We start from the raw sequence: 23290 nt of genomic DNA, 5'->3' as shown, positions 1-23290 counted from the left end.
CTTCCAGCTCAAGCAATCTTCCCATTTGCTCGACTTCAGCATTGGTGTAATCGGTGAATTTTGGCACGAAAAAGGTTGTTAAGGCGCTTTTACACAATACTTAGTACACAATAGTACCAACATTACAAAACAATTTTTAATTTTATAGGATGGCAACACTTCGAAACTTACGCCATTTTGTAATTCTGAACATGAGTGTTGATTCGTATTTGAAGATGATTTTACTAACGCAAATAATTAATTTAAGTGTAGAGCATTAATTTATTAATTAGGCAATAACAAAACAAAACAACAAAATGGATACGCCTGAAGTAAAAGCGTTCAACGCGGAGGTATTGTTGCTTCAAAATTCGATGGTGGATGTAGCTCACTATGGCATCGTTTTTACTGATTTTTGGTTTTCAGTTGTCCGGGTTGTACGAAAACAAGCCGCCTATATCCAAGGCGAAGATGAGTGCTATCACGCGAGGTGCAATAAAGGCCATAAAGTTCTACAAGCACGTAGTCCACAGTGTCGAAAAGTTCATTCAAAAATGCAAGCCCGAGTACAAAGTGCCTGGTTTATACGTGATAGACTCAATAGTGAGGCAGTCGCGGCATCAGTTCGGGCAGGAGAAGGATGTGTTCGCGCCGAGGTTCGCTAAAAACATGCAGCAAACCTTCGCGAATCTGTTCAGATGTCCTGATGGTGATAAGGTAGATAAGACTTATAGTTTTAGGTTATGATTTGTGCATCACTAATAAATAAGGATAATATTTGATAGTAATTAATCCTAGATATTGATAAAGCTATAATTGTTCTGATTAGCATGCTCTATTTGATGTAAGAATAGAGAGAATTGTAATTGATGTTTTATCAGCATATGCTGCTCAATTTTAGCTTAGTCTTTGATAAAGAGTCACCAAGCGATGTTAATCATCATCATGATCAACCCATGATCGGCTCACTAGTCTACAGAGCACGGGTCTCCTCTCAGAATGAGAAGGTTTTTGGCCATAATCTACCCTGCTACCAGTGCAGATTGGCAGACTGCACACATCTTTGAGAACATTATGGAAAACCCTCAGGCATATAGGTAACCTATATGCCTGAGGGTTTTCCATAATGTTCTCCTTAATGTTTTCCTTCACCCATTAAAGCAATTGATATTGAATTGCTTAAAATGCTGAAAAGTTAAAGGTGCATATTCAGGATTGAACCCCAGATTTCTCAAGTAAGAAGCTGAAGTCTTACTTTTATATTCTACACTAATAATCATCATCATGATTAACTCATTACCGGCTCACTATTGAGCACAGGTCTCTGAGAAAGACAAGGCTTTGGCCACAGTCCACCACTCTTGCCAAGTTGAGATTGGCAGATTACACTAATAACTGCACACATCATTGGCAAAGTAAATTGCACCCATTTGGTGCAGCTGCGTGTCATAAAAATTTAATTGAATTGGATAAAAATAAAGTCAAAGTTAAATGATTTATTCAGAATAGGAAACATGTTACGCTTACTGATAGTCAAAATTGTTAATTTGTAAGATATTTAGCTACTAGCTGATGCCTGCGACTTTTGTGCACGTGGAATTAGGTTTTTAAAAATGCCGCGGGAACTCTTTGATTTTCCAGGATAAAAGTAGCCTATGTCACTCTCCAGGTCTTTAACTATACCCATGCAAAAAATTACGTCAATCCATTGCACTGTTGCGACGTGATTGAAGGACAAACAAACACACTTTCGCATTTTTAATAAGGGTACTGATGAACAATGTATGTTTCAGCGCAACATAATCCGGGTACTGAACTTGTGGCAGAAGAACCACGTGTTCAGCCCCGATGTCATCCAGCCACTGCTGGATCTGTCCGACCCCTCCCACCCGCTGCACCAGGAAATACAGCAGCTCAACAACACTGCCAATGGTGAGGAGTAATATGCATTCAAACTGAAAAATTGTAGAAACAAAATATATTGATAAGGTATTTTCTATATACTTACCATTTATTTGTTTTGCAGGAAGTAGCCTAAATATCTCTCACAACACATCGGACAACAAAATGTCACCCATGCCTCGCCAGGACTCCCCGCATCAATCCTCACCCATGATGGGAGGTGACCAGGTATATCATTTATTCAGATTGGGTACCACTGTACACTTCTTGATAGTTAACTGTGGAATTTGTAAGATAACGATGTAATGGTGATAATCTCTAAATATATAAAAGGAAAAGGTGACTGACTGACTGACTGATCTATCAACACACAGCTCAAACTACTGGACGGATCTGGCTGAAATTTGGCATGCAGATAGCTACGATGACATAGGCATCACCTAAGAAAGGATTTTTGAAAATTCAACCCCTAAGGGGGCGAAATAGGGCATTGAAATTTGTGTAGTCCACGCGGACGAAGTCGTGAGCATAAGCTAGTATAAGTCCCGCAAAATGCTAATGCGCGTGGCCGCTATTTGAGTGACGTCAGCACTAGACTGAAGTGTCGAAGTGATGGTATATTTTTATTTCGGATGACGTCAATATGATGTTTATAAGACATGGTTCCAGCGCAATAGCAATTTGCGGGACTTATATTATATAGTATGGATTAATTTATTGTTACATCCCAGTTCCAGGACGACTCATCAGGGCCGCAGCCAGCCAAGTTCAACCGCAAGCTGCTGAACGACTTCGAGTACGAGAGTGAAGACGATGCTGCACCCGAGCCTCACAACAACGCTCCACACCACTCGGGGCACAGTTCCAACAACACCACTGACGCACTCGGCAGGTGAGAGTACATCAAAATAGGGAAAAACATTTAACCTTATCTATACTTCTATACTAATATACTAATAATATTATAAATGTGAAAGTGTGTCTGTCTGCTAGCCTTTCATGGCCCATCCGGTCAACCGATTTTGACGAAATTTGGTACAGAGATAGCTTGCATCCCGGGGAACTCTTTGATTTTCTGGGACAAAAAGTAGCTTATGTCACTCTCCAGTGGCCCTACCGCGGTTGTTTGACAGCTACAATGTCACGATCGCAATCATCTCTGATTGGTTAATGCTCGCTCACTAATGGCTACAATGCATTGTTGCAACAAGAACCGCACAAATTCAGCCAATCAGAACAATTGAGATTGTAATAATGATTGATGCAGGTTTTAGACAATCGCCCTGTGGATCTTTATCTATACCCATGCAAAATAATCACGTCAATCCGTTGCACCGTTGCGACGTGATTGAAGGATAAACCAACGAACCAAACACACTTTCGCATTTATAATAAGGGTACTAATTATGACTTAAAATTATTTAGATAATAAATTATTTTATTGAAACTAATACTTTAAATATTTCTTTATTATTTTATGTCAGTAAAATTTTGTTTTTGTTTCCAGTATACTAACAAACCCAGAAATCATGAGGCAGTTGCAGAGCTTACAGGCGCAAATGCAACTCATGACTGGAATGAATCTACCGGTATGTACCCATACATTATACATGTCGGAGAACAAAGGGGATGGCCGACATCAGAAGGTAGTAATTTCAATTACAATCATTGTAATACTCACACGTGAAAAACCACTAGCGTAACATAACGTAGGTAAACCTAACCCTACCTAGCGACCGGCTCCACCATGTCCCCATACCGGTCCCAGACCAACCAGCTAACCTAGCACACCAGAATTAGTTCAATTAACATCAACTACAATGATCACGTTTGTCTAATACAAATTGGAACGATACAAAAGGACTCACCCGATAAACAACCTGTCTAGATCGCCAAAACACTCACAGCAACCTTTCACAACCTAGTACTATTACCTCAACGTCTTAAACCACATTAGGTCACAACAACAATTATAATAACCTACAGTACGACACACATAGTGTCTACTGAGAAGTGCCCTCTGTAAGAGCCACACGAATAATGTCTCGTGACACACTGCGCACCCGCTTTTATAATCTCACAATGACGGTGGGGCGATGACGTGATGTTCAATGAGCAAAGTGTTTACAATTAAATGGCGGCGAGCCTACATACATATATACACAACTATTATATTATTAACTAACGGAAAACCAGTGAAAGCCTAGTCAGCCTCCGCGGGGTCTGGGGTTAGATCTGGGGATGGGGTGAGTTGCGTTGCGTTTTGAAATCCGTAATTTTGAATTTGATACATTTAAATGTATCAAAATCTGGTGCGGGATCACCTATACCACACCAGTAGTAGATTCACTTGACATTTCAAAAAAGTTTATTTGATAAAAAAAAAAACTAATATTGTTGTTTGGATTACAGAATCTGATGCACCTCCAACAAATGTCAGATATGCAGATGCAGCAGCAACAGAACCAAAATCAAAACTTACCATTTTTAGTAAGTTGGTATTCATTGCTTTTGTTATAGAAATTTATGAACTTTAAATACTATGTGTTAATGTGTAGACCATTGACAAAAAAAAGATCAGCTGCCGAGTTTCTTGCCAAAGCTACCACTAAAAAAAGCTACCACTAAGTTTGATATTACATTTCAAAATGGAAAAAGATTAAAGGTTTGAAATGATACACAATACAACACCACAATTTGACAAAAATACTTATGTTTTTGAACCATCATATGAAATGTGATCATCATGATGATCAACCCATAACCGGCTCACTACAAAGCACGGGTCTCCTCTCAGAGTGAGAAGGGTTTTGGCCATAGTCTACCACGCCATCTTCTTCTTCGCTCTGGGCTGGTTTCCGCACTTAAAAACATGCTGGCCATGTGCAGATAGGTAGACTTCACACACCTTTGAGACCATTATGGAGAACTCTCAGGCATGCAGGTTTCCTCACGATGTTTTCCTTCACCGTCAAAGCAAGTGATATTTAATTAATTAAAACGCACATAACTCCGAAAGTTAGAGGTGCGTGCCCGGGATCGAACCCCCGACCTCCGATCAGAAGGCGGACGTCCTATCGACTAGGCTATCACAGCTTGATATAATTATTTATACTATTGTTTATTTGCAGAATTCCCAACAAGAGCCACCAAAGCAACAGAATGAACCAAAAGACGACATGGCCAACGAATCTGACATAGAGTTTGTTGAGACGGGACCACAGGTCATAGAGATACCTGATGCTAATGACTCCAGGTAATTATGTATTTTTGAAGTAAAATTCGGATCCGAGACATGGTCGTTAACTATGGGCCCCATAAGAAAGCTGAGCTTTCTTATGTCACTCAGCAGGCGATGGAGAGAGCTATGGAGCTTGGAGTTTCTCTACGTGATCAAATCAGAAATGAGGAGATCCGTAGGAGAACTAGAGTAACCGACATAGCTCAACGGGTTGCGAAGCTGAAGTGGCAATGGGCAGGGCACATAGTTCGTAAAACCGATAGACGTTGGGGTCCCAAGGTGCTGAAATGGCGACCTCGCACCGGAAAACGCAGTGTTGGAAGACCCCCCACTAGGTGGACGAACGACATCAGACGAGCCGCAAGGAGCCGCTGGATTCAGGCGGCGCAAGTCCGTGGTGCGTGGAAGTACCTACAAGAGACTTATGTCCAGCAGACGAATAGAAGGGGACACTTCACACAGATTTGCAATGGCGCCAACATGACGTCAGGGGACAAGTTATAGGGAACGGTCTTTACTTTTGACATGACATTTGAGACAAATAGAGCCAAAATGGCGAGTGAGTTCTAAAAATGTACGCGCTATACATCTTGTTTGCATTGTTGCAGAAGTCCGTCCCCAAAGTCCAGAAGGCACAGATCGAGGTCAAAGTCCCCGCGACGGAGACGGAGAGGCTCGCGCTCTCGCTCCCGCTCACCGCGGAGACGGCGGGACAGAGACAGGTGAACTTGACATCTCATTAGTTCAATACGAAAGTATATAAAAGGCTTTATCCGCCTTACCCTACCCCACGTTAGTAAGGTCTTGATGAGAAAGAGTTCTCAGATTCGCCATAGCACTGTGAAATTTTAGTGGTTTTAGAGCCCTTTATCTTATTGCCTTAAGCATTACTATCGAGTACCTACGCTTATTTGTTTTGGAAAAATAGACACTTTTTTGTGTCAAGATAATAAAAAAAAAGATCTTGACACAAACTCGAATCTGTGAGACACATTAGTAGTGGGCGGCGAATACGAGCGCCGCGTGAAAATCGCGCTGTTACGACACAGAGCGACACGGCGGGGTACTACCACTGGGTCGCGAATTTTATATTATTTTTAGGGTTCCGTACCTCAAAAGGAAAAACGGAACCCTGTCTGTCTGTCTGTCTGTCAAGAAACCTACAGGATACTTCCCGTTGACCTAGAATCATGAAATTTGGCAGGTAGGTAGATCTTATAGCTGACATTTGGGGAAAAATCTGAAAACCGTGAATTTAGGGTTAGATCACACAAAAAAAATTAAATTGTGGTCATGAACTAATAATTAGTATTTTCAACTTTCGAAGTGAGTGACTATATCAAGTATAGAAAGGTATTCACTTGTACATTCTAAAACAGATTTTTATTTATTTTTATGCATCATAGTTTTTGAATTATCGTGCAAAATGTCGAAAAAATACGACTGTAGTACGGAACTCTCATTGCGCGAGCCTGACTCGCACTTGGCCGGTTTTTTTAAGTCTATGGTCAATACAAATGGTCGAAATGCATAGTACTGCTTTAGGCGATTTACTTAGCCACAGCTAAAACCATTAAAATTTCATTATTAATTATATTTTCAAGATTTTTCCCATTTGAACCATTCGTTTTTTTTTTTTTGTTTAGAGACAAAGACAGGGATAGAGACAGAGAAAAAAGCTACAAGGAGCGCGAAGCAGATAAGGAAAAACAAAGAGAAAGGGAAAAGAAAGGACTACCTCCCATCAAAAAAGAAAACCTTAGTGGTGAGTTTTTTTTGTCTTATAATATTCAAAAATTGAAACTTTTATTTTATTAAGATACAAGTTAGCCCTTGACTGCAATCTCACATGGTGGTAAGTGACGATGCAGTCTAAGATGGAAGCGGGTAACCAGGAAATGGTGTGGCAGTTTTTAATAAACCCATGCCCCTTTGTTTTCTACACTGCATCGTACCGGAACGCCAAATCGCTTGGCGATATGCGATGGTAGGTTGGTAACTAGCCACGGCTGAAGCCTCCTACCAGACCCGACTAGAAATTTAGAAATTATAAAATTCCAGATCCCAGCCAGGAATCGAACCTGGGACCTCCCACTAATATGACCACTGCGCCAGGGAGGTCGTCACTTTTAACTATACAAGGTGTTAGATAATCTCAGTAACATCCCTGCAAGCTGAGGTTAGGACTGATCTCAAGATGTATCGAAAAAATAATGAGCTTTGTAGTGTGATACTTAAAACTTCAATGTGACAACCCTGCAAACAGCTGATCGTAGAAATTAATTTGTAAAAGAATTTTTGTGTGTGTATGTGTGTTTTTTTAAGCATTGAGCACTTTAACGTTGAAGGAAAGCATCGTGAGGAAACCTGCATATCTGGGAGTTGGCCATGTTCTCTAAGGTGTGTGAAGTCTGCCAATCCACATTTGGCCAGTGTGGTGGACTATGGTCAAATCCTTCTCATTCTGAGAGGAGACCCATGCTCATGTATGCTGAACATGATGCACTAATTTTTATTTTTTTTGTATCAGTATGTAGCACAACACTATGGGTGGGCCACCTGTCCAAGCTGGCCACTCCAGAGGAGCTGTCAGACCTGTTCGGCGCGTTTGGAGGCGTGGTGTCCATTGACGTGGTGGCGCCGCGCGGCTGCGCCTTCGTGGTGATGGAGCGGCGGCGCGACGCGGCCAAGGCGCTCGCCAAGCTCAACAAGCACAAGCTGCACTCCAAGGAGATCACTGTGAGTATAGCCACCTGGCCAAGCTGGCCACTCCAGAGGAGCTGTCAGACCGGTTCGGCGCCTCCACGGTATCACACCGCTGACCCACCAGGTGGCCTGGGCGTCCACTACTTCGGGAGCTCCTGCGATCCCCACCATCAGTGCGGTATGCAGGCGATCCTAAGGACGATGACGACACGACGCGTCACTTGAAAAAATATTTATTTCATGTTGGACAACTTCTGCCACTTATAATAATGTCAAGACTACCACCAGTTCGGAAAGAAAATCCAACTGAGAAGAGCCGACAATGAACTCGGCAGTTGCTCCTGCAATGTCATCGTAAGAAACTTACTAACGGATTGTTGTCGCTCCAGGTAGCGTGGGCAGCGGGCAAGGGAGTGAAGGGCCGGGAGTGGAAGGACTACTGGGAGGCCGACCTCGGCGTGGCCTACTTGCCGTGGCCGGCGCTGCACGCGCGCTGGCTGCTGGGGGCGCTCTCCTTGGACGCGCTGGAGGACGGCGGCGCGGTCGACGAAGAGACGCTGCCGCCGTGGTTACCGCCTAGGGTGAGTTTACTGACACTGTAGCGTGGGCAGCGGGCAAGGGAGTGAAGGGCCGGGAGTGGAAGGACTACTGGGAGGCCGACCTCGGCGTGGCCTACTTGCCGTGGCCGGCGCTGCACGCGCGCTGGCTGCTGGGGGCGCTCTCCTTGGACGCGCTGGAGGACGGCGGCGCGGTCGACGAAGAGACGCTGCCGCCGTGGTTACCGCCTAGGGTGAGTTTACTGACACTGTAGCGTGGGCAGCGGGCAAGGGAGTGAAGGGCCGGGAGTGGAAGGACTACTGGGAGGCCGACCTCGGCGTGGCCTACTTGCCGTGGCCGGCGCTGCACGCGCGCTGGCTGCTGGGGGCGCTCTCCTTGGACGCGCTGGAGGACGGCGGCGCGGTCGACGAAGAGACGCTGCCGCCGTGGTTACCGCCTAGGGTGAGTTTACTGACACTGTAGCGTGGGCAGCGGGCAAGGGAGTGGAACGATTACTGGGAGGCCCACCTGGTTAATATTTCTTCCCAGATGCTAATATTACTCCTGAGAAATGTCTGATATTTCTCTCAAGATATTGCTAATATTTCCTCCCAGATATGGCTAGTATTTTTCCCCAGATATGGCTTAAATTTATTCCTAGATATGGCTAGCATTTCTCCCCATATATGGCTAAAATTTATTCCCAGATATGACTAATATTACTCTTGGGATATTGTTAGTATTTCTGCCTAGATATGGCTAGTATTACTCCTGAGACATGGCTGATATTTCTCCCAAGATATGGCTAATATTTCCTCCCAGATATGGCCAGTATTTCTCCCCAGATATAGCTAATATTTCTTCCCAGACACAGCTAATATTACTTCTGGGATATGGCTGATATTTCTCCCAAGATATGGCTAGTATTTCTCCCCAGATATGGCTTATATTTTTACTGAGACATGACTAATATTCCCTCCCAGATATGGCTAATATTTTCTCCCAGATATGGCTAGTATTTCTCCCCAGATATGGCTAATATTTCTTCCCAGAAACAGCTGGTATTACTCCTGGGATATCGGTAATATTTCTCCCGAAATATAAATTAGTCTAGTCTATGTATATTAGTCTACTATCTAGTCTTTATAATTTGTCTAGCGCTGGTCTATAAATAAATAAATAAATTGTTCCAGATAATACCCAAGACGATACCAGACGGCATGCCCATGATGCCGGGTATGCCACCTGTGTCGGCGGCAGGCATGATGGCAGGCCCCATGCCCGGCATGCCGGGGGGCATGCCGCCGAGCATGCCGCTGCCCGGCAGCATGCCCGTGCCGCCGGCGACCATACCCATGCCCATGCCCAGGATGCCTCCGCCAGGGTGAGTACAATATTACAGATGTCTGTCGCCTATATCTACTCTTTAGATGATGTCCGCGTGGGTATAAGTTTTTAAAATCCCGCGGGACTTTTGATTTTCCAGGTTAAAAATTTGCCTATATGCTAATAAAATTCAGGGTATAGGCTTACTCCAGACTACATTCCAAATAGCCAAATCGGTTCGTTGTGCCGTGAAGGCGTAACAAACATGCAAACTATCTGCATGCCCAATCCGTACAGTAGTTTGAGCTGTGCGTTGATAGACTAGTCACTCACTCACTCTCTCACTCACTCACTCACTCACTCACTCACTCACTCACTCACTCACACAACACAAACATACACACTATTACATACCCCCTACTAGGTGGACGGACGACATCAGACAAGTCGCAGGGAGCCACTGGATTCAGGCGGCGCAAAACCGTGGCGTGTGGAAGTCCCTACTATGTCCAGCTGTGGACGTCTATCGGTTGACGATGATGATGATGAAGCCCAAAGCTGTTCGGTGATAGATCATACACACACACACACATTGACACTTGTCACATTCGAGACAAGTTTTTTATATGTATCGATTAGAAATTAGGGTAATTAATTATTATTGTTGTTTGGCGGACATTGTACCTTCAGTTAATATGACGTGTTGTTTGTCGTAGAATGGGCGGTGGCTTGCCCCCGGCGCTGGCGGCGGGCGTGCCCCCCATCAGAGCGCCGGTGCCAGGTATGATGCCATTCTCCTTTTACATTGACTTTGTTGACAACAAACGCCAAAAACGTTTTTCTTTACATTTAAATTTATTATTTTAAGTCCCTCAAATTGCTAATGCGCGTGGCCGCCATTTTAGTGACGTCAGCACTAGACTGAAGTTTCGAGCTGATGGTATATTTTTATTTTAATCTGAATCTGAATCTGAATGATTTTTAAAAGTGGCCGTGTAAAAATAGAACCGGCCAAAAATAAATAAAAATCTGTTTAAGAATGCACAACTGAAGCCCTTTCATAATATGATACCCCACTTGATATACATGGTTATCTTACATCGAAAGTTGAAAATAGGAATATTTGCTCATGACAAATTAATTTTTTTGTGTGATATAACCACAAATTCACGGTTTTCAGATTTTTCCCCTAATGTCTGCTATAAGACCTACCTACCTGCCAAATTTCACGATTCTAGGTCAGCGGGACTTGACAGACCGACAGACAGACAACAAAGTGATCCTCTAAGGGTTCCGTTTTTCTTTTAGAAGTACGGCACCCTAATAAAATGATGAAAACAAACCATTCCCAGACTGCGGAGTGAGTGGCCACTAGACCGAGCGCGCGGCAGGTTTTCTGTCGCGGTTCCGGAAAGTGACCACTTTTCCGCAACATGGTTCAAACATCGGCTCTGATCATTATTTATAGCTTTCCAACAGGCAAGTCATACTAACTTTAATATAAAAGTAAATAAAGTGTTTTGTGTCAGGTCTACAAAGAGACGCGACGCTGCCGCCCACGGGTCCAATGCTGGGCTTCCCGCCCGGCATGCCGCCGCAGTCACTACCACAGCCAGGTAAGAAGTTTGAAGCCAAGCTTTTTTACGGATGTTCGGATTTCACCGCTGAGAAAAACAAAAATAAAGTCACCATACCCGTTAACTCGCACGAGAAAGCGACTTCTTGTTTTTTTTACAAAAAGAATATTAGCCAAGTTTATCATGATGACTAATATTCCCATTTCCCCTCCAATTAAGCGTAAAGCTTGTGCTAGGAGTAGGTACGATAATAGTGCAAGAGGTGGGGTTTGAACCGGCGACCTTTCGGTTTTCAGTCCGCTCCTGCAGTTGTGCGGCGTCGGCACAAAGTCCCTGCAAGAGACCTATGTCCAGCAGTGGACGTCTATCGGTTGATGATGATGATGATGATGATGATGATGATGATTATGTGCAAAATAACATGATGAAGACAAACCATTCCCAGACTGTGGATGTGAGTGGCCACTGGGCGGAGCGCGCGGCAGGTTTTCTGTCGTGCCTCTGGAAAGTGGCCACTTTTCCGCACCATGGTTCAAAACTTGGCTCTGATTATTTTGCATGTCTTTCTCAATAACTGAGAAGCGAATGTGCGTACGGCTTCATACAATTTTCATGTCACAAAATTCTGCAGGGAAAATCTCGCGGTTTACTGTGCGGACTTACTCTTATGAATAAATAATTTTAAATACATATCAATAATTGCGGACCGGCAGGAATCGAACCCGCGTCTCCTGGAATCGCGCCCGATGCTCTGACCACTGATATGTATTTAAAATTATCTAAACATTTCCTTGAAGTCAAACACTATAAAAATTATAAAATACTGTTATTCTCTCCGAAGGGATTGTTGTAAATACTCGTGTGATACGCGTGCCGTTCCCCAGGCAGCGTGGCGGGTATGGTTGGCGGCGTGGGCGGGTTCCTAGGCGGGCTGATGGGCGTGGGCGTCAACGTGGGCGGGCTGGTGTTGCCACTACACGCTCAGCACGCCGCGCACGCGCAGCTCGCGCACGCGCCGCACCCGCTGGCGCAGCCCGCCAGGCCGCCGCAACACGCTGTGGTGAGAACTCTTTATTCATACTCACGCTATACTTATTAAGAGCATCCACACTCTTTGTTTTGGGTTTTATCTAAATATATAAAAGGAAAAGGTGCTGACTGACTGACTGACTGATCTATCAACGCACAGCTCAAACTACTGGACGGATCGGGTTGAAATTTGGCATGCATATATTATCTATTATGACATAGACATTAAGAAAGGATTTTTGAATATTCAATTAAATTAGGGGTTTGAACTTTGTGAAGTCCACGTGGACGAAGACGCGGGCATAAGCTAGTGTGTAATATAAGCATTTGTTTCACCCCAGCCAACGCGCGAAGCAGACGATGCCATGGAGCTGGACAACTCCGAGCACGGGGATGAACCCGCCTCCCTCCCCAACCCGCCACCGCTCTCCATGGATCAGGTAACTTGGTTGACTTATTATTTTTATCGTTCTGTACCTCAAAAGGAAAAAAACCCTTATAGGATCACTTTGTTGTCTGTCTGTCCGTCGTGTCTGCCTATAGGGTGCATACATATTGCATGCTAATAGGCAGAATTTGGCTGTACCTTTTTTGTTTTTGTAACATCTCCACTGTTACCCATATTCGCAATCAAGACATTTGAATTGAAAGTACAAGTAAAGGAAAAATCTGAAAACCGTGAATTTGTGGTTACTTTACAAAAAAAAATGTGTTCACGACTAAAAATAATTTACTAAATCACTTGTAGATAGCCCAGGTCGTCTTTAATTTGCATTGTTCTACATAAAAGTGTATAACCTTGTAGTTACAGTTCTTGCAATTCACGAAGGCTAGTGAACTTTACTTGTGGTAACGTCGTATACATGGGCATTGCGTAAGTGTGCGTGCATGTCGGACCAATCAGGCGCGAGCAAGCGCTGTCAAACGCACATATTTAGTGTACCTTACGTATACCGATACGATTTAAACACAAGCATGAGTCAGTGGCCTTCGTGAAATGCAAGAACTATACGATGGTACGGAACCCTTTGTATGCAAGTCTGACTCGTACTTGACCTTTGACCTTCTTGGACCTTTGACTATAAAATCCTGTGCAAAATAAAATGATGAAGACAAACCATTCCCAGACTGCGGAGTGAGTGGCCACTAGACAGAGCGCGCGGCAGGTTTTCTGTCGTGCCTCTGGAAAGTGGCCACTTTTCCACACCATGGTTCAAAACTTGGCTCTGATTATTTTGCACGTATTTTCAAAAACTATTCCACATGAATTTTAAATATTAAGTCCCGCAAATTGCTCTTGCGCTGGAACCATGTCTCTTTAACATCGAAATGACGTCATTTTGACGTCAGCAGAAGTAAAAATATACCATCAACTCGAAACTTCCGTCTAGTGCTGACGTCACTAAAATGGCGGCCAGGCGCATTAGCAATTTGCGGGACTTACACAACTTTTTTCAGAATTTCCACGGAATTTATAAAAAAGTTATTCCATAGAGTAACGGCCATCGACTTTTTGTAGAAAAAAATTACACCTACTTTTTTGAAGGACGATTAAAAATAGAGAAGTTCGAATTTAAGTTGAATTTAGCATTAACTACAAAATTTACTTTTACGATATCATAGCGATAATTTACGTATTGTATTTTTGAATTGAAACGCAAATTATGCGCTTGCAGAAATTAGCGATTAGTTTCAAACTAGTGTAAAAGTAATATTCTTTCCTAGATCCAAGCGCTACTCTCAAAACCCCCGCCCGCGTTTAACTCATCCGAACCCCCGCCTGGTTTTAACCCTCAAGATTCACAACCAACCTTCGACGCCACGCAACCGCCTCCCGACGACAAACGAGACGAAGACCGGCGAGAAAGAGACAAAGATAGGCGAGACCGCGACAGAGACAGGGATAGGCGGGATAGAGACGGGCGCGGGCGGGACAATCGAGACCGAAGTGATAATCGGGATCGGGGTGACAATCGGGATCGAGGGGACAATCGGGAACGAGGGGACAGCAGAGAACAAAGGGATAACCGAGACCGAGGGGACAGTAGAGAACAAAGAGATAATCGAGATCGAGGAGAAGTTCGGGATCGAGGAGAGAACCGGGATCGGGATAGAAGAGATAGAAATGACAGAAATCGGGATAGAGATAGGTAAGTTTTTCGTTAAAATTGTTTAATGTAATGTAAGTAAATATCGAGACCAGACCACTGACTTTGTAACTTAAAAATTATAGAATAACTCATACATAAAGAGAAAAATAACTGTCCAAATAGATTCCAAAAAGAGGAAAATATTACTAAAAACTACTTAAAATAGTTCTACTAGTCTCGGTAGCGCTAGTGTCACTCAAAATTAAAAATTTAAAATGGCGGATTTCATGCGCTTTAATGTGGGGCCTGAAAAAGATGCATTGCATTGCAAACTGCGGTCTGGGGTTTTTCAAACTTTCTAAATTACTTGTTTATCAGGGAGAGAGATGATCGTAGAGGCGGCAGAGAAGACCGGGAGCGTGGCGATCGGACAGACCGCGGGGACCGGCCAGAACGCGGGGACCGGCCAGAACGCGGAGACCGCCCAGAACGTGGAGACCGGCCAGAACGCGGGGACCGAACAGAACGCGGTGACCGAACAGAACGTGGGGAACGGCCAGAACGTGGCGACCGAAGTGACCGGAGTGCTGGTCGGGACCGGCGGGACAGAGATCGCGACCGGGACCGGGACGGCTCGAGCAGGTTTAGCTCGCGGGACAGCAACAGGTGAGAATGCTTGTTGTGGCTTTGCCTTTATGCTCCAAGATTCAATATAGGGTCCAATCCAATCTATCCCACTGCTGCACATAGGCTTTTTCAAAAGCGCGCCACCAATCATGGTCTTTCGCTTTCCTCCACCTTCTTCAGGTTATGGGTCCATTGGGCTGAAGGATGTCCATCATTGCACTTTGGTTTATACTATGTAAAGATGATATCATAATTGGTTATCACTTATCATGTTATGACGAGATCCGTAGGAGAACTAGAGTAACCGACATAGCTCAACGAGTTGCGAAGCTGAAGTGGCAATGGACAGGGCACATAGTTCGTAAAACCGATAGACGTTTGGATCCTAAGGTTCTAGAATGGCGACCTCGAACCGGAAGACGTAGTGTTGGAAGACCCCCCACTAGGTGGACGGACGACATCAGATGAGTTGCAGGGAGCCGCTGGATTCTGGCGGCGCAAGACCGTGGCGTGTGGAAGCCCCTACAAGAGACCTATGTCCAGCTGTGGACGTCTATCGGTTGATGATGATGTTATTATTAATTTCTATAGAGAAAAGAGTCGCGAGAAGTCACCTCGCAACACGACAAACGACTCGAATCCCGAGAAGAGTCTTCAAGAGCGACTGTGGGAGATGGCCAACGGGAAAACTGGTGAAGACGTGAGAAACGAAGAGTTACCAGCGGACAGTGACTCAAGGGACAGTCGGGAACGAGCGCCGCAGCCGGAGCGACCGGCGACAGCTGACGAGGGAGACAATATGAATAGCAGTGAGTCTTAGAATATTCTTGTGGCCTTTTCACTATGCCATTGAAATTGTAAATCAATATTAAATATAAACAGTTTTCTGTAATCATTTTCCTGTAAATTTTTTAATTGAGGGGGGGGGGGGGGGGGTTAGAGAAAGGACTTGCCATGTTTGCGCTGTGTTATATCAAAAGTACAGTTTACTTTTCTTTTCTTCTCTATGGCTCCTTGTACTGCGGTTTTGTGGTCCGCAATAATTCCACCAATGTCAATTCAGTGGAGAAAATAACGTTGTGATTATGGCGTGTCCTTACCACGTAATTGAATGGTGATAATTGATTACGAAAACTTACAATTAAAGCTACTAGGCAGTGGCGTGCAGGTCATAGAAGCATAGATGCACTGCTTACCCCAGTTGTAAAAGCTCAATGTATATTTTTCATTATGACCTGCCAGTAAACAGGTTCCTACCTAACTAATGCCTACCCTGGCTTCAAACCCTGTGCACGCCACTGCTACTAGGGTTCCATAAGGCTCGAAGAGTTAGCGGCTTTTGTAAGCGTAGGCGTTGTCCTTGCAGATAACGAAGGCAGTGAAGAGAGCGGGGGTTGGACCGCCATCCCGCCGCCGCGCACCAACCAGCCGCCCGCCTTCCGAGCTGGTGAGTGCTCATATACCAAACGTCATGTTCACAATCATCACACACGTCTTTCCTTAACAGTTATTACTATTTTTATTTTTTTTCTTTTAAAAAGAATATTAGCCATGGCAAATGACTAATATTCCCCTTTCCTCTCCAACTAAGCGTCAAGCTTGTGCTAGGAGTAGGTACGACAATAGTGCAACGGGCGGGGTTTGAACCGTCGACCTTTCGGTTTTCAGTCCACTCCTTTACCCGTTGAGCTATTGAGGCTCTAATTGATGATTTGTTCTGTTTTTCTTGTTATACATCGGTGCTGATTCTGAGCGCAACTAAATTTTAGAGTATTTGTATCTTTTTCTTACCAATGTCATAAGAAAAGGACAGATAAACATAATTTAAATTAGAACTGTCAAACCTCGTGACTTTAGGCGCCAATCGTCAAGGTATTGTGTAAAAAAACGAAACACACACATGCACACGAAAATTAAGAGTCTGTAAATTTAAAATTCATTTTCCGTCCTACTTTAGCATTATTAAAAAGAAAAGGATGCAAATACTCTAAATTTAGTTTAGAGAAAAACATGAGAATCAACACCATTATTCAGTTAAGATTGTAGTTAGTGCCTTTAAAATTAATGATCAAATCAATCTCTTTTAAGACTTAGATTTACATACAATGTAGCTATGTGTGTAGAACTCAATTAAAATAAAGACACAAGCCATTTTAATTTACAGAATTAAGAATGAGAGGTCCGCCCGCTAGGCATCCCATGAGAGGTATGGTCTTGTTCACCTCCTCCTTGTTCACCAGAGCGACCTTAGGTTAAACACAAACCACTCTTATTGCAGGACCGTGGATGGACATGTCCGGCCCGACGCCCTTTGGGCCCAGGTTCAATGGGATGGGCCCTCCGCCCTTTAACCGACCACCGTTCGAGAGGCCTCCCTTCGAAGGAGGCCCACCGATGTTTGACAGACCGCCGTTCAATCGCATGCCTTTCGATGGCAACCGACCGCCATTCGATGGCCCGCGACCACCGTTTGATGGACCTCGACCACCTTTCGATGGTCCCAGACCGTTTGATGGACCGAGACCTCCATTCGATGGACCGAGGCCCCCATTCGATGGACCGAGGCCTCCCTTCGATGGACCGAGGCCCCCGTTCGATGGACCGAGACCGCCGTTCGATGGTCCGAGGCCTCCATTCGATGGTCCGCGACCTCCATTCGATGGTCCGCGACCTCCATTCGACGGTCCCAGGATGCCGTTCGATGGTCCCCGCCCTCCTTTCGACGGACCGAGACCGCCGTTTGACGGTCCGAGGCCACCTTTCGATGGCATGCGACCACCGTTCGATGGACCTAGACCGCCTTTCGATGGCCCCCGACCACCGTTTGACGGTCCTCGACCTCCATTTGACGGCCCTCGACCTCCATTTGACGGTCCCAGACAGTTTGACGGCTTCGATGGAGACAGGCCATTTGACGGACCGAGATTTGACGGCCCACCTGAGTTTTTCGATAGAGGGAACAGAAGATTTGACGATAGGGAACAGTTCAATGACAGAGGTTGGAACGGAGATAGAGAGAGGGATTGGGACAGGAGAAATGAATGGGACGATAGAAGGAAAGATCGGAGAGGAGGGAGGGATAACGAGGACAGATACAGTAGAGATCGCAATGATAGAGATCGCAATGACAGAGATCGCAATGACAGAGATCGCAATGATAGAGATCGCAATGATAGAGATCGCAATGACAGAGATCGTAATGATAGAGACCGGAATGACAGGCGAAGGACATTCGAAGATAGAGCGAGACCGCCCAGAGAGGAACAACAAGAGAGAAACTCCAGGAGAGACAAGGATAGAAAATCCAGGTGGGGCGCTGCGGACGAGAGTCAGAGCGAAGAAAACAAACCCGAGGAGCTAACTAGTGATAACATCCAAGCAGAAACCAATGAAGCTACCGATGCATTACATACTAGTCAAGATGAACAAAGTGCACTAGAGGGCAGAGTTAGTGAAGTGCTTCATGAACCACAAGAATCCATCGCTGACGATAATACCAATCAATACGAACCAGATTTCAATGAACCAGATACAAATGAACCGAGCTTTGATGATCAAAGTGAGGGATATGAATCTAAAGATAACGAACCGTCATCCGACGCGATGGAAACTGATCAGGGTGCAATGGATTTGTACGATGCAAATGAAGCGGTTGATACAAGCTTCGCGATAGCTCCACAAGACGACACGCCTCCAGAAACAGATAAGACGGACAATGAAAACGATATATCGCTCTCAACGAAGTCGGACGACATATTCAGTCAAGAATCAGAGACTAAAGAAACCCCTACAGAGACTAAAGAACCTAGTGAAAATACAGAGGGGGTTGCTTGACATAGGCGGAAGTGGCAAACTGGCTACTTCCAGTGGAAATGATTCGGGTGACGCGTACGCGCGCGCGCCGAGGACCGACGCACAGCTGGGACGGCGCGCGGCTCGCGGCTACGGTGATGACGCGCGTATTGTCCGTTTCACGAGGTGCCTATGACGTTTCCGATATCGTTACTAAGTACCCGACAGAAAATATTGTACATCGACCTTTAGAAAGAGATGTTGAAACCGATAGATCGTCACATAGGTATGAGTGACAGAGACGAAGCTCTACGAAACCGAAACCGAAACCTCTTTCTAATAGTCGAAATACAATATTTCCTGCCAGCTACTGTAAGTTTTTTTCAAATTTAAAATAACGTTACGAACTTATAACGCTTATAACGTCAACGTTATAATAGTTTTTATAACGGTATTTTAATTTATAGCGTTTTTGTTAACGTTATTTTAATTTAAGTAGGGTTTTATGAATCAATCACAATACAGTTTATGAATTATTCGATGACATAATTTGATTTTTATGAATTAATTATTATTTTTGAATAATTTTTCCTTTATTTTGAATTAATATTTTTATACATAATGAACGATCAAATAAATTATGACATAGAATTAAATCAACTAATATATCGAACATATAAAATATATTCTCTAGAAATTCTAAGAACGACTGAGTTCATAGATTACAAACAGTTAGTAAATAGGTACATTTTAAACAAGTATCGCTTGTTCATAAATTAAATAATTGACTTCTCGTTTCTTTCACATATAAAATATATTCTCTAGGAATTCTAAGAACGACTGAGTTCATAGATTACAAACAGTTAAGTAAATAGGTACATTTTAAACCAGTATCGCTTGTTCATAAATTAAATAATTGAATTCTCGTTTCTTTCACATATAAAATATATTCTCTAGGAATTCTAAGAACGACTGAGTTCATAGATTACAAACAGTTAAGTAAATAGGTACATTTTAAACAAGTATCGCTTGTTCATAAATTAAATAATTGACTTCTCGTTTCTTTCATGTCTAAAATCAATTTTTGATCGTAATTTTGGCTGATAAAAGTTATCTGATAAATCTGTGACGAAGCCAAGCAATATTTCCCACCTGAGAAAAATTTGTGGGTGAATCAACGAGATTTTAAAAATCTAAATATATAAAAGGAAAAGGTGACTGACCGATCTATCAACGCACAGCTCAAACTACTCAACGGATCGGGCTGAAATTTGGCATGCAGATAGCTATTAAGACATAGGCACCCGCTAAGAAAAGATTTTTGGAAATTCAACCCCTAAGGGGGTGAAATAGGGGTTTGAAATTTGTGTAGTCCACGCGGATGAAGTCGCGAGCATAAGCTAGTATTATTTATAAATAGATGTCATAGGCACCATCGGCAAAAACGATACATGCGTCTAGCCGCGGGTCCCGCGCTCGCCGTTGTAAAGCCAAAGATTAATTTTATATACAAAAGTTGAAATATACGAGTGCCTTACTGGTATAGCTTGGTGTTTTGTTTGTCGGCTAGCGGACTAGCGCTGTGGCTAGCGGACTAGCGCTGTGGCTAGCGGACTAGCGCCGTGGTTAGCGGACTAGCGCAGTGCTAGCGGCGGCGGGGCGGCGAAGAGGAACGCGCCTCGGCGCTCAAGTGGAGCGACCGGGGCCAGGTACGGTGCACGCGCGCCTAGAACAATTGCACGACTGTATCCGCTAATGCATCACATTGTGTTTACCGTTACAGCTATTACAGACCTCTCTGTGGTCACATGTCAACCAATTGGGTATTTTCCTACTTTTGAATTTGATAAATATTATTACTTTATTATAAACTAGGATAAAAATAATCACGTACGGTGAAAAAAATATTAAAATCCAACAAAGATTTACAGGAAGTTACAGGCATTTTAATTTTGGAGTGGGAAGGTCTTCTATCCCTTTCTCGCAAAACGAATGTATGAAACCGCACGAAGTTACTATGGCATTAGTAAGGTGTGACGTCAAAATGCTATATCGCTATCCCTGTCTAATCAGAAATGTTTAAATGCTTATAACTTTTTTGTTATTTGATCGATTTAATTAGTTTTTTTCAGTTTACGTCATTATTTTTATCCTAGTTTATAATAAAGTAATAAAAAAATTGGAGTCAAATACCCAATTCTGACAAATATAGTTAACTCAAAGTCATATAATTTATTCAAAATAGGTAATATTCACACTATTTGACTGTCGGTTGTTGGATTTGTAAGATGATATAGTGGTGATAATTGATTACGTGAACTTAAATTAAAGCTACGAGGGTTCCAAACGCGCCCAGGTCTGAGAAGAGCCCACAACAAACTCAGACGGGTATTCTTTTTATTATCACATCACAAAATCTGAAGAAAGAAGTATAACGCTCTCTCTGTTACGTATCGCATTCAAATGTCAGAGCCAAAAATCTCAGTGGGCATTAACCATTTTGTGTCACCAACCAATCACAAACGAAACTATGTTCTCGAATTGAATTTCGAATGTTTTTGAAAATATTTTCGAATTGAATTTGGAATGTTATAAGTTTGTGATTGATTGGTGACTCAAAATGGTTAACAACCTGCCTAAACTAAATCGACAGATCTAAATTTAGCTCTATCATTTTCTGTAGGGAAGATTGTGGGAAGGATAGTAGTATTTTTAGCCTTGTCAATTATGTTTAGAGAATGTTTACAACAAAATTAACACCATTTTTTATATTAAATAAATATGTGATGCATTAGCCTTATATTTGTTAGCCTCATATTCTGATGTAATTTTTTTATCATTTCACGCGATTACATGTCTTATAATTATATAATCAGAAAAGAGGCAGAAAAAATGTTGCAATATTATATTGAATTTTGTAATACTTAAAAGTGAATTTTTATGTGTTATATTGTGACATTTTTTCTTAAATAAATAATAATAAAATTTGGCACAGTTGTACTCGGCGGGCGTCTGTTTTTTATATTAACAATATCATGTTGGAATCGGATCATATATCTATATCATATTTTATTCCGATTTTAATCCTAATATTCTATTCCGACATGATTTTATATCGCTAGCAATGCGTGCAAAAGGCCTCGACAACTGCGCTCGCGTCACCCGAATCTGCCGGAACGTTCTGGAACAACATACCGATCAAACAAGAAGAGATCAAGATAACGGAAAACCTAGAGTAAATAAGCTCTAAGCGACAAAAAATGGTTAAATCAACTTCATAGAAAATCTTGTATTTTTTTTTACTTTGATGTAGATTTGTTTCAAAAATGTACCCTTTCTCTTTGTTCCAATTGGCATAATGTCTTAGGTTTTAGATTATTTCGTTTAATTGTTATTTAAACAATTGATATTTTATACTTTTTAATAATCACTATTCAGTAGTTTTCATTATTTTATTCGGTGAAGGTGTAGGACACGTTTAGGTTAATGATATACATATATAGTTTTTGACTAATAATTCTTACGCGTAGAATACTAACAAATTAATTAAAATTAAATACAAATATTACTTATCTTGTAATATTATTAAAATATTAAGAATTTTCTGATTTAGGTGTGCTTATATTCAATATTTTACTTTGAAACATGAATTATTGGGGTCTTAGCTGGATTTTTTTATATACCTATATATAAATGTGTAAAGTATATATTTTAATTTTTAGGCGAGCTTAGACATTTTTTGAAAGTATAAATAAGGAATCACATCAATATAATTAGCTCATTATATTATAGAATATATGCAGAGAAACTGCGTGCTTAATGTTTGTCATACTTGTGCTTAAATATTAAAAAAACTATAAAATTCATCGCGCATTTTTCTTTATATTTTCAGGAGATGTTTTTATTATATAGGTGTATCGTCGAGGACATTTTGCACGCATTGTCTAGTTGCTTTGTTTTCTTGTTTGAGTTTCAGCACTGCTATGAAATGAGCGCCGCCTTGCTGTCTATTGATAAGAAGATACCTAGCAAGACAAAACCCTCATCCAAATCAATATGTACCTACTATAAAAGATTTCAAATCAAAACCCGACTAGCACTTAAAAACATGGCATCAAATATATTTTTTATAATAAAAAAACCGGTCAAGTGCGAGTTAGACTCGCGCACTGAGGATTCCGTACTCGGGTATTTTTTTTTACATTTTGCAAGATAAATAAAAAAATTATCATATCTGGCGACAATCTATGGAGTACAAGAAATAATTAAAATGAGCTGATAAAAGTAGGAAATAATTAACTTAATTCTTGTAATGAACATTTCAAGTGACTGAATTAAAAACTAAAGCGTGCGAAAAATACTAAGTGGGCGAAAAATATACTAATACATACATGAAGTCTTTAAAAAAAATCCTTTTGCTTTTTGTGCTGCGGTACCAAATAATATAAAATAAGGTATTTTGTAATATTATTTAAATTTTTTCT

The 23290-nt window shown here is 42.4% G+C and overlaps 1 protein-coding gene and 1 long non-coding RNA gene across 2 annotated transcripts in view; one reads left to right on the top strand and one right to left on the bottom strand.

The window, feature by feature from the left end:
* Positions 1-23290, bottom strand: part of LOC138403001 (uncharacterized) — a 164090-nt gene that overhangs the window by 9649 nt on the left and 131151 nt on the right. The window lies entirely within an intron of this gene.
* On the top strand, positions 170-22544 carry Isha (Insulator su(Hw) mRNA adaptor). Its single transcript, XM_034973357.2, has 23 exons — positions 170-332; positions 406-696; positions 1773-1911; positions 2006-2109; positions 2613-2773; positions 3389-3470; positions 4294-4371; positions 5013-5137; positions 5731-5844; positions 6769-6887; positions 7653-7861; positions 8218-8409; positions 9559-9749; positions 10408-10472; positions 11221-11307; positions 12153-12328; positions 12639-12737; positions 14023-14447; positions 14766-15053; positions 15606-15823; positions 16381-16461; positions 17179-17220; positions 17293-22544. Exons 1-23 carry the CDS (start codon positions 297-299, stop codon positions 18846-18848), a joined length of 4878 nt encoding a protein of 1625 aa, XP_034829248.1. The 5' UTR covers positions 170-296; the 3' UTR covers positions 18849-22544.

This window comes from Maniola hyperantus, chromosome 11 (assembly GCF_902806685.2).
Source record: "Maniola hyperantus chromosome 11, iAphHyp1.2, whole genome shotgun sequence".
NCBI classification, from domain to species: Eukaryota; Metazoa; Arthropoda; class Insecta; order Lepidoptera; family Nymphalidae; genus Maniola; species Maniola hyperantus.
The sequence above is the reverse complement of the archived record's forward strand: the minus strand, read 5'-3'. Positions and strand labels throughout refer to the sequence as shown.

Bases quoted from the DNA above. Each gene is read 5' to 3' on its own strand.
- Isha (XM_034973357.2), top strand. From the start codon at position 297: ATGGATACGCCTGAAGTAAAAGCGTTCAACGCGGAG. The intron at 333-405 runs GTATTGTTGCTT...TTTGGTTTTCAG, and splicing joins TAAAAGCGTTCAACGCGGAG to TTGTCCGGGTTGTACGAAAA. The intron at 17,221-17,292 runs GTATGGTCTTGT...CTCTTATTGCAG, and splicing joins CGCTAGGCATCCCATGAGAG to GACCGTGGATGGACATGTCC.